General features: G+C 40.1%; 1 protein-coding gene across 1 annotated transcript in view; it reads right to left on the reverse strand.

Annotated features, from left to right (window-relative positions):
* Window positions 1-11,034, reverse strand: part of C6 (complement C6) — a 37,218-nt gene extending 26,184 nt beyond the window's left edge. Inside the window, exons 1-6 of the mRNA XM_050946908.1 lie at window positions 10,842-11,034; window positions 9,696-9,852; window positions 7,588-7,732; window positions 6,695-6,836; window positions 5,694-5,832; window positions 3,033-3,233 (exon numbers count right to left, since the gene is read on the reverse strand). Of these exons, the coding sequence (XP_050802865.1) occupies window positions 3,033-3,233; window positions 5,694-5,832; window positions 6,695-6,836; window positions 7,588-7,732; window positions 9,696-9,852; window positions 10,842-10,984 (927 nt within the window). The 5' untranslated portion in view covers window positions 10,985-11,034. The remainder of the gene's footprint in view (window positions 1-3,032; window positions 3,234-5,693; window positions 5,833-6,694; window positions 6,837-7,587; window positions 7,733-9,695; window positions 9,853-10,841) is intronic.
* Between the last annotated feature and the right edge of the window lie 1,631 nt (window positions 11,035-12,665).

The following is a 12,665-nucleotide window of genomic DNA, read 5'->3' on the forward strand; positions in this document are numbered from 1 at the left end:
TTTATGTGGATATTTTCTCTAATTTCAAGCAATACTGTTTCATCCCCCTGAGTTTTAAATAAGGACAAACTCAAAGTGAAGTCAAAATGAGTGTGTTTCACCTGGTGTACATTGAACCCATGAGATTCACATGATTTTAGCCAGAGACTCCAGCTGGTAGGATCAGAAGCAACCAAAGCAGGGGGAAAAATGGGTCCAAGTTGGGGCCACCGCTGTCCCCATTGCTTTCTTTGGATCAACAATAGTACAGAGGTGACCCCCTGCACTCTGGGGGCACTAGAACCCAGGTGGTGCCTCTCCCTCCCCCCAGTTCCCAGTTTGGGCATAGGAGAAAACTGCAGAGAGGAGCTGGCCAGAGACTCCAACTGGTTGGAGCAGAAGCAACCAAAGCAGGGGCCTTCAGACATCCAGAGAACTTGCTACAGTTTTGACTGGGCTTTCTGTGTCCCATACCTGACTGGCTGTTTGCTCCAATGCCTCTGCTCGCCTCCATCATGCCAAACCTTCTGCCTCCCTCCCAGTCTATTCACCAGAGCTTCACTCCACTCCTCCCCTCATATGCTCTTCTCCCCTGCCCTGTCGTCCTAATTCCTTCCTTTCCCAAATATCCTGGAATTAACATGACATTGTTGTCACCATCACATTGTTCACTGTGCTTGCGTGTTTTACCCCTTTCCTCCCGCTACATCTGTCTTATCTACTAGACTGCAAGCTTATTGGGACGGGGACTGTCTACTGCTTTGTGCAATGAGGCCCCACTCTTACTGACCCTTAGGAACTACCATACCACACATGTTAAATTTTTTTTTAAAAAAGATTCCATTGTGAAACAAACTGGCTAGGATTTTTCAAACTAGGTTAAATTTTAAAACTTATGTTAACACTCATGAATGTTAGACAATCTTCTGACCATCCTGTAAGGAAACTAGAAAGCCAGGTAGGTTTCTAGATCCATTGCTAGCATTTTGCACCACCCTAATCATGATTAGAAGCAGCAGCTACTGTGGCATATATAACTATGCTCTGTTTTCTCTGTTGTGTACTGCCCTGTTAAATTTCTAAGGTGTCTCTGGTCTGCAGAGGCCAGCAGTCATTTTGCATTCAGTTCAATACAGACTGTCAGAGATGGTAAACACACACTGTGTACTCCCTGTGAGGACTTTACTTCTGTTCTTTCTTGGTCTGTGGTTCTTAACCTAAGATTACAGCCATTCTGGCTGAAAAGAAGTGCCTGTTTACTCTTTACGCATGAAAAACCATACAGATATATTCTTATTAAAAACTCTTCCCTCTCCACTCAACAGGATTCTTGGCAGCTGCTAAAATATGAAAAAATAATAGTTTTTGGAAGAAGCTTATCGCTTCACTGCAGACATTAAAAACAACTATGATTTTTTTTTCATATTGGGGGGAAATTATTCTTTTATTAAAAACATCATAAGCCACATGTTTTATTTGATATGCTAATGTCAGCATTTTTGTGATTTTGTGTTCATTCATTTTGGATTCAAATACATATATAAGTAGCAAAGAAAAATGCTACATATTGAAAACTACCCTGTTTTTGTGGAGAATGGTTTCTTAAATTAAGTAGTTCAGACTCAATCTTAACCAATTTACTGTTGCCCAGTGTATTAGGATCACCTATCAAAGCAAACGGGCTTAATCCAAAATCCATTAAAATCTGAACGAGCCTCTCTGCTGATTTCAATGGACTTTAGAACAGGCAGTTATTGACCTGCCAAATACTTCTGGTATATCCTGACAATCAATTGGTCTCAAAGCAATGTTCCTTTTCATGGCAGGGTAGGAGTTCAGTAAGAAGAAATAATGGCAATACTTTGCATTGTATAGCACTTTGAACCAAAGAACTGTGCAGTTATTAACCAATTAATTCACAAGGAATGGTTTTAAAGATATTCTGCTTGTGCCTTTGAAAACTAGATAACTTTATCACAGCTCTTCCTAAATTTAACATACAGAATAGGACAAGTAATACATGTTATGTAATTTGAGAAGGGTCAGAGAAGAGTCATGAATATGATTAAAAGATTTGAAAAATGCTTTATAGAAAGACCTTCAAGGAGCTTAATCTAGTTAATTTATCAGCAAGAAGGTCAAGGGGTGACTTTATTGCTGTCTGTAAGTGTATACACAGGAAACAGAAATTTGATAGTATCAGGCTGTTCAATTTAGCCAACAAATATATAACAAGATCCCATTGCTAGAAAGTGAAACTGGACAAATTCAGATTAGATATAAGGTGCTATTTAAAAAACAACAACAACAGTGAGGGTGATTAACCATTGGACAATTTACCAGGGATTCTGTATCACTGGAAATCTTTGAATCAAGGTATGCTCTAGTTCAATAACTATTGGATAGACTACCAATAACTTGACAGTTCCAAGACTCCGGTATTATAAGGCGAGAGTAACCAGAGGTGAAAAATAATGTGGATTTATTCCCATATTTATAGAATCATAAATCCTGGTTGAACTTTATTTCATCTAGGCCATTTTCTCAACCGACTGTCCGGGCTTGGAGGGTAGGGTTACCTGACCTGTTAGTCTCAGCTCTGATGTACTCTTAGAAGAGAGGTAACCTATGATGTGTTGATGGTACTTTTCCACACAGTCGTATGCGTTTAAAGGTATATTATAGGTATCTCTTGTGGCATAAGGAAGAAAAAATTCTTATTTATATGCAAGTCCAATGAAATTTTATGGGTATAAAATGTGGTTCTATCTCCTAGAAGTCATTTAAGGGCAAGGTGATAACCCATGTGTGAAAAAACAAAGTTTATATTTCACTCAAGTGAACAAAATTGCCTATTCTTAAAGTAAGAGGTAATCTGGGTTTGACAATCATTTCAGCCCTGAGTACCCATTTTCCTTTCTCTCATTTAGCATAGAATAAATTTTTGTGCTAGCTTGATTATAAAATGTAATCTTTTGAAGATCTGCCATTCCTGGAATTGAACAAATGGAGAATGAAAGAAATAATAAAATATGAGATCTAGTTTATTATACCTTTTTATATGAGGCTTCAATGGCTTCCTTGAAGGAGGAAGATGATGTGATTTTTACACGTCTCTTTTTTGAGAAGAAACCTGGGATCCCAGAAGAGCTTCTTCCAGAGCCAGTGTTTGAAGCATTACTAGCAGATTCTGTGTGCAGAGGAATTATATCCTGATAGAAATCCGATGCCACATCATCCTCTTCATTTTCCACCTAGAGAAGCAGAAATGGGTTGTTCATTGGAATATTGTTAAATAATGAAGTTCTAAAATTTTCTGGGAGCAACACATTTGAATGACAAAATGACAAAAAAGGTCCATTCATTACATGAGGGACTGTTTTTAGAAGCTGATGGTTGAAATGTGCAAAAGGTATATGCACAGAAAGGCATTTGGATATGAAAATAGGTGAAATGGGTGTTTTTGCATGCAGTTATTCATTTATATATCAAATACATATTTGAATGTACAAAGTTTCAAGTGCAACTGACATGTCAGACTTTGAAAATGTGTCTGAAAAGCCTTAATATTTCCCACTTTCAACATGCTTTTCAAAGCTGTTGATATTCAAAGGAGCTCAGCCCTTCTGCAGTTGCATGTACTAAGTTACTTGCAAGGGATGAGACAACTGATTTGCAAAAAACAAGAAATGTTTGGGCACATTTTCAGCCCAAACTCAAGCAAATTCAAAATAAAACATTTTGGGAAATTTGAAAAAGTTCAGTTCATGTTAGTTTGATTGGGCTTTTGTCCATTTCTTGTTCTGCACACTGCTTCACTCTTTGATTTAAGCTGGGAGCAGGACGGAAATAACTGAAATACTATGAGCAAGGCTATTCTCATAGAATCTCTAGCCTATTTCAAACTACAAAGCACTGGAACGTAAGAGGGAGATTCTGGTCCAATGACCTTTCCAGCCCAAAGCATGTTGTATACATGTATATACAGATCCAGATGCACATACAGCACAAACCTCAAAACCTTCTGTAATTTGCTAATCTCTATTGGTGGATGAAAATTCACTATGTCATGAGGGCAGCTTTGCAGAGACATGGAGCAAAACAATTTGCTTCTCCCATATTTAAACATTTCTTCACTCTTCTACACTTGAACCTGGATGGCTACAAAATCTACAAGCTGTGTACATGCAAATCCAGTTAAACTCTTTACAAAGCGCCTTTGGAAGTGCGGTCTTTGTGCAATCACACCTCTTGTGTCACTGATAAAAAATATGGCTGCAGTTAGGACAATCTGCAATGTGGACCTCATCCATAGCATGGACCTTGTTGCACACTTTGCCCTTATTGCATCAACAGAGCTGCCATTGACATTGTGGAAGTAGAGAAAGAACTGACAGGGATTTATAGGGGATCTTAATGCAAGACAGTCTCCGTTAGCAAGAGTTAGGCTAGCTGTAACCCTAATAATGCGAGATTTGTAGAAGCAAGTGGGAAAGAACTGTGGAAGAAGTAGTTGCAATCTTGTGTCGCTGGGATTGTGTGAAGCGAGTGGGAAAGAACTGTGGGAGAAGTCGTTGTGACCTTGTGTCGATAATGAGGAATGTAAATTGGTGTCTGAATAGAATTGAGAAAAATAAGATAACAAGATGGCCTATGCATAAATAAAATGCAGCTGTTGCTCATTATTGTAGGTAACAAAAAAGTATAAATGCTTGCTGTAACTGTTTACTAGTGGAGAGACCTGACTAGGAGGGGGAAACCCTGTGTCCTAGGGCACTCCCTCCCTCTTTGCAATGGCTTGAGAATAAATAAAGTATTTGATTTTGCTGCCCTCAACCAAAGAATGAGAACCGAATTTTTCTCCGACATCATCAATAAAGATCTGTGGCGATCTGTCTCCAAAGTGATGTAAAGTAACTCCTCACTTAACGTCCTCCTGCTTAACATTGTTTCAAAGTTACATCGCTGCTCATTTAGGGAACATGCTCGTTTAAAGTTGTGCAATGCTCCCTTATAACATCGTTTGGCTGCCTGCTCTGTCTACTGCTTGTAAGATTCTGTGGAAGAGCAGCGACTTTACAAGGGAACATTGCACAAGTTCCTCTTCTCTGCCTCCTCTGCCTCCTTCCCAGCGCTTCCCCCACCACCAAACAGCTGTTTGGCAGCGCTTAGGACTTCGGAGGGGGGGAAGGAGTGGGGATGCGGCTGCTCCAGAGAGGAAGTGGAGTGAGGATGAGAAGAGCTGGGCCTGGAGTGGAGCGAGGACAGGAAAAGGCGGGCCTGGAGAATTCCCCGGCAAAGTCAGAGCCTGTTCTTCTCCGGGGAAGCTGCCACTGCAAAGGTATCCTTGCCTGCAGCAAGCTGTGCCTGTGTGGGGTAAGCCAGGGGCACTTCCCAACCACAGTACTGTACTGTACAGTACATAATGCCTTTTGTCTACCCCCCAAAAATTTCTTTGGAAGCTAACCCCCCCCCCGTTTACATTAAATATTAAAGAAAAACTGGATTCGTTTAACATCGTTTCACTTAAAGTTGCATTTTTCAGGAACGTAACTACAACGTTAAGTGAGGAGTTACTGTACCCTGGTCATAGCCCTTAGGTACTATTCTTGAGTCATAATCTAGAATATATCACTGCGTAACACATCCATCTCTCTCATATGGACATCTCATAGCAGAGCTGTTGTTTAGTGGCTTTACTCCTCAGACAGTACCTGAAAGCGGATAGTCTCAAGATTTGCAGGAACACGAAATGATTTCCTTGTGTCATTGCCTTTTACAGTTGTGCATTTTCCTCCGTTGAATGAGTTATCAAGGATTTCTCCTCGGCTCTCTCCAGCCAGAAGATGAAAACTAGAAAGAAAGTAATTTTCAGAAGTTAAAAAGACATGGAAAAATAATAGGGCTAAAACCTGGTGTAAATCAACATAGCTGAAGAGAATATAGGTTAACATCAACTAAGGATCTAATCAAAGGATTTTATGTTGATGCTTTGAAAGAAATTCTTCCTACAAGAGTTCCGAACTCATGAAGAATGCATCTCAAAAATGCACCTATACTTTCCCGCTTTTCTGTCTCTATTGATCCAGAACCCTATGTCACACTCATCACTGGGGAACTGGAGTACCTAGAGCTGTAATGTTTGAAGAGGCTGCACATATATCACCTCTGTGCTATGCTTTGGGTCTTTGGGGTTAATTCTGGATTAGAAGCACTCTGTGGCAGAAGAGCGAGTTGCATACAGTCACCCAGTAAAATTCTTCTTTTCATTTGACTGTAGCAAACAAAACAACTTTAAAATGATTTTGGGTAAAAATCTAATCAAAGAAATTCACATGTAGTGCAGAATAAAAGAAGTTTAGGGAAACATTCTCCAACCGACAGAAGGGCTCAGACACATCAGAAATGTGCAGTTACATTGTGAGGAGACCAGGCTGCCAAGAGGGCCCATGGGTTGGGGCCCAACTCCCCAGAGACTAGTGCTTGGATGGCTCTCTCTATTGCATCCTGTATAAGAAACAAGCGAGTGCTGTGCCTCTGTGCTTAATTATATTCTTATAATTTTTTGATATTCTTAATAAAAAGATACCAGGTATTTGGTGCAGTTGGATTCACTAATGTACCAGTGCAGCCTTCAGAGACTAAACCTCATTTACGTAAATGTTAATGAGATAAAAACACCATAACCTGAAAAGGGCAAGCAAAAGCAACATACCCATTTCCCATTAACTGTACACTGGGGATATTCTCATATCTCCTGTTGCACACGGTCTTTTTGCGTCGACAGTCCCTTTCATCCGAGTTGTCCCCACAGTCGTTCTCTCCATTGCATTCCAAACTTTTGGCAATGCAGCGACCTGTTCCAGAGAAACCACAGAAGCCAAAATATTTTTCATACGATAGGTCTGTCCATTAGAATGAGGGTAAGACAGAGATGCTTCTAATGCTTCAATAATTGGGGGGTATGAGACTGCAGGAAGAAAAGAACTCTAAGGAAATAACAGAAATGCTTTCATTGTTCTAGCTGGGAGCAGATTCTCTTGTTCTAATGGTTGGCCACATGCAGAATTGCCCTGGTTTAACTTAAGATTTGCCAAAAGCCTATGTGAACATACTTTCTTTGGTTTAACTCGGGCTTATTTTGATTGAGGAACAGGCCAAAGCTAAACCTATATAAGCCACCTTTAAATCTACTTAAGAATATCCACCCAGAACTTTGCACTAGTTCAGTTAAACTGATACAAAACAAGTCCTAAAACTGTACAGAGCCATGTACACACACAGAAGAACCCATGCAAAGAATCTCTTCTTGTTAGAGCACTGCTGTTCTTCAGTAAACAGAGCTCACCGGACAATCTGCCCGGCTCAAGTGTCTTGCAGACACAATGAAGACAGAAGGAAGCAGCACAAAGATAATAAAGCTCCTATTTTGCACACAAATGCCTTGGCAATCCATTCTCTTTAACGTCTTTCCAAAACTCCACCAATGCGTATGAAGGATTTGGAGAGTACACACAGCATGGCATTTTTCAAATAAGCAGCCTATTACCTCTATTATTCTGATTTGAACATCTGATTTAGTGGTTATGGAGTGAATAGCACTATTACCATTTTCACACTGGAACTTATTCCTGCAGTCAACTTCCTCTATGTTGCAAAGTTTAGTTGGGAAGCACCTCCGGGAATCCACCAATTGTTCAGTACAGGCCTGTCCCCTGAACTGAGATGGGCGCCGCAAGGACCTGACACGAAACTGAAAGGAAACAGAGGAAAAACAGAGGGGTTATTTTTGTGTTTACCTATTCACTAGTAGGACAGTATTAATGAGCAGTGGGCAGAGCTATACACAGCTGGTTGCTGCTGACTAGAACTGGAGTTGCATGAATTGCGTGGGTGTAACTCCAGGGTTAGGCAGAGCAGAATCAGACCCACTATGTATCTTTGTTTGCAGTCACGATCATGTTTCCTTCTAGACTTCATTGTTTGTGATTATTTGTGATCCAGAACTGCATTACTATATTAACTATGCTGAGTTCTATGCACCATCTCTCGGCCCATGTCATCCTTTCCAATAATTTGGAATTTATTTAGTCTTATCTTTGTATTTGTTTTGAAAAAATCACACCCTTCTGTCTTCAAGGTCATTTATATAAAGCTGCCAAGCATCATCCAGAGCCCAGAGACAAATTTGTACAAGGCTGGAGGGGAATGTGTATGAGGGTGGAGTGGAGCAGATTACCAATGCAAGCCAATTTTTCAGCTTGAAACAGAAAAATACACTGCATCACTATCTATGTGATTAAAAACAAGGCAGTATTTCATATACATGTGTCTAAACACAAACTGAGTAAACAAGAGGGGCTGAGGGTTCTGTACCATAGGTGCTGGAACTAGAGATACCAGGGGTGCTGCTGCACCCGTTGGCTTGAAGTGGTTTCCAACATATACAGGCTTTACAGCTTGGTTCAGTGGTTCTGGAAACCCCCACTATACAAATTATTACAGTACCCCTTTTCTGTAAAGTTTAAAAAATGCACCATGAATATATGAGTTATTGCTCCCTGAAGCTCTTGGTGTTTGCATGTGGGGCTGCTGCTGTTTCTCGATTTCTGCTGTCCCTTTCTGTACCAGCTCTGCCTGGCTCTAGAGAAAAGATGGTGCAGGATGATGGCAGAGCACCTTCTCCACACAAATGCCACGTGAGCTAAATCACCTCTTAAGGAAAACATCCATGCTTCCCCACACATCCCACTTGGGCGGAGCAGTTTGGTAGCCTGCGTTGCTGCAGGAAGCATGATTATCTAAGCACATAGATGTCTGAAGTTCCACAGAACATACCAATTGCCTAACTGGATCAGCCCCATGGCCCATCTAACCCAATATCCCGTCTCAGACAATGGTAGCACCAGATAATTCAGAGAAAGGTATAAAATGCCACAATGGGATAATCTGCTTTCCATGAGGGAAATCCGACATGGCTCAGGGCATCCATGAGATGGGCAAGCCATTATATGCTTCTTTCTGGATTCATGCTGCATTTTGGTGGCATGGCTCTCTTAAGAATTAGCTACCTGGACTGGTCTCATCGGATTCTGAAATACCTTTGAAAATCTGATCTTAAATATTTAATTAGGTGCCTAAATACTTTTGAAACTCTTGCCTTTAGATGCAGAGTTGGAATGAAAGTTGAAAGAAGAAGTCTTAATTTCCACTGCCAGACTAGGACAGTATTTGCATCCTTTTTATCTTTTTTTTTTAATCCCATTAAAGTGGATGATCTGACCCCATCAATGTAATTATTCCCCACTTAAGAATGTATTGACAAATACTATGAAATATTCATACAGCTCTGTCATTTTGGGGTGACCCAAAGAGACTTGTTACTTTGATGGCAGAATTTACTACATTTACGGGAGACTTGTTCCTAGTAATGACACTACCCCTTGAGAAAGGACACTTGGCAGATTTGATGCCTTTTTGTATGAACGTGTGCGTGACAATGATTTGTGGTATCCCAGCATGTTACCTCTCTCTCTATTCTGAGCTGTTTCTTTTAACTGACTCCCTCCTATTCCTGCCCTGATGCCAATTTATTATTGATTTCCCCTATTCCCTTGGGCTGTGCGAATCAGTTTGCCATGTGGTTCAGTATCTGAAATGCAAATAAAACAGTCACATTTCCTCACACTCACCCATCAAATTTATTTTCCACCTACTTGTTTTTTAACACACGGGTCACATTCCGACCAAGGACCAAAGTCTCCAAGCTGACAGTTGATAGGACATGCCTGCTCATTACATGCCCGGGATTCCTGCTTTGTGCACAATCGGTCACAGAAGTTTTTTCTATAATAATCGTCCACTTTTATTTGCCTAAAATGTAAAAAGTTAAAATTAATTTAGTTAGAGCCCCGTTAAAAAGTGGGAACTGGCTGCAAAGTTTGGATCCAGAGGCGAGCTTCTTCCAGCTTTGGGGTGGGAGATGTTCACTTCTGAGGTTTTTGGGTTCCGATCACTATAATGATAACAGACAGTTGTGAATTTGGATGGATCCAATCCATCCAAACTTCCTCCATGTTCGAGGTTTAATGGAACAGGAGTCTTGATTCAGGTCCATCTCTATGGCAAGGTGCCAGCAGATGCGAACAGAAAAAGATCAGATTTTAATAACCAGATAAGGAGCGGCTTCCGTGCATGAAAGAAAGAAGAATCCAGTTGGATGATGTACCAATGTAACAAGGAAACCTGTACCTCCGAAGGTAGACTTGATTTACCTTCTGTTGAAGAATTAAAACACTGTTGCAGAATTCAATATTTACGAGACAAGCTTTTTTGAGACTGCCAAGTTTGACTCCTTGATACCTGTTCAAAGGCAGTGCATTGCAACGGCCGGACCTTCCAGCCAAGGAGCGCAGCACTCTGACGCTCATCAATATCACTCCTGAGTTGGCTTGGATGATGGTGGGTCACTCACAGATCTACTGCTTACCGGAGCAATGCAGGACTGAACCCATCATTACCAGAATAAATTAATATTGGGCTGTTCTATGTCCTCACTACAAGGTTCGTGAGCAAGGAAGATTCACTTGGAGACATCTCAATTTTTTTTAAATGTATTTTGTGATGAGAATTTAAAATTTTCGTATCTAATCATCGTCTAAGCACTGGGACAGGCCAACTGTTCTCTTTTCCTTATAGGTTATGGATGCAACAACTTCCAAAAGAAAAATAAGATTTGTACACAGTATACTGCAAGTCCTTGGGTACTTTTAGATTTGCCAGCCCCAAAGTGATAGTTTCCTAACAGTCCACCAGAAACAGAAAAGTGAAGAGGTAAAATCAATATGGTCGTTCACACCTACCTTTGTCTGGTCTGGGTTCCATAATTGCAAGTTTTTGAACAGCTTGACCATGATCCCCAGGGGTAATGTTCACAGTAGCATCCCTGGCTGCTCTGAATTGCCATACCCAGGAGAATAAAGCACATGAATATACTCTTGTCCATAGTTTGAAGGTGTCCAGCTACACAAAATATGAATATTCAGCACAAGAGCAACATACCTTGAAACATACACATTTTTTGTGCCCTTCTCTTAATAATAATTTGTTTTTCATTATCTTAATTTTGAAAGTACGGTAAGGCAGAGATCTCATTCAAAATATCATGTAGCTGACTGAGATTTCTGGAAAGTGATTATTGTTCGAGGGATTTATCTGTTAATATTTTAAGAACCAACCCTGTGTCACACAAATCAATAGGGACTATTGACTAGAATGGGAGTAGGATTGAACCCTAAATGAATATTTGTAACACCATTTCGGATTAAGAAATTGTCTAAATCTTCATGTATGTGACCAAGAATAATTTGACCCTGTTATCCTTACTCAGGAGTATTCCCAATAGGTATTTTGCTTGAATAAAAACAGGATTAGGAACAATATTTGTTTCAAATTAAGCCTGAAAAAACAGAACACTATCCCCCAACGAACCAACATCAGATACATTTTGACCCTAATCGTTCGATGGGACTAGTCACAGGCTTAAAATGAACCATTGTGCTTAAGTGCTTTGCTGCATGGGGCCACTGTTTCTACAGTTTTTCCTTGCTACCTTGAGCACCATTAAATACATTTCAATTCCTGTTTTATTTCACTGCCTGTCCAAGCTACAAACTCCCACTCTCCCAGGCTCAGCAGAGAAGGAAGCCAGGGATGAATGCTGGCCCACTACTAATTCTTGCATATCAATTAATATGTATTTGATGAGTGATCACATTACAGAATGGTCCTTAGAAAAGAATATTTAGAAAATATACATCTCTCTTCAAAGTGTTATATCAATGACTAATCCCCGGAAGGAAGGATGATTTTTGATAAAAGTATTATTCACATTTAACAACTGAACACAGAAGTTAAGTGATTTGCTAGTGCGTAAGTAGCAGAGGAGAAATTAGAACTTCTGGCTTTCCTGGAGTTCCTGCTTCCCAGTTCCCTACTAAATCCAGTTATGGTACTTCCCACCTAAAAATGACCAAACTCTACTGAAATTCTTTTCATATTATTTTGTTCATGCCTTACCTGTGTGCAGATAAAGGCTCATTTGTTCTGATCTGCTAGAGTATCTATAATAAATACACTGACAATTACCAAACTTATATACAGTTTACGCACACTGTAAAAGTGAATTAATCTATTGAAAAGAAGTAGACTTACCCTGGTGCTTCACATACACTGAAATCAAAAGCAAAAAAGCCCACTTGGCTAATTTACCACAAGATGGTTGGCTGCAAAGTCAGTCAGTTTCAGTTTTATGTAACCTCAGCCTGGTTTGAAAGGTTTTTCAAAGCCTTTTCAAGAGGTGCAGAGGTTCTGTTTGTTGTAGTTACAGTTTAATCAAAGATCCGCTGGTGGTATTATAGCTTTCAGACAAGCCGGCTGACTGTCAGCACCTCTGTGATTACCTTTAAAAATATATCTTATGCTTTGGTGTTGTGCTAGGAATTCCTCTTCATACTATGTAGACCTTCGGGAATAAGCAATTATTTTAAAGTGGTTGTTCAGAAACACACACGTGCCCATGGATACAAACACACACTTTTCCTACAACGTAGGAGGCTGAGTAATGCTTATTTGCATAATATTGTGCATATACAGCAAGGAATGAACTTTATCTTGCAGTATTGATA

This window comes from Gopherus flavomarginatus, chromosome 3 (assembly GCF_025201925.1).
Source record: "Gopherus flavomarginatus isolate rGopFla2 chromosome 3, rGopFla2.mat.asm, whole genome shotgun sequence".
Lineage (NCBI taxonomy): Eukaryota > Metazoa > Chordata > Testudines > Testudinidae > Gopherus > Gopherus flavomarginatus.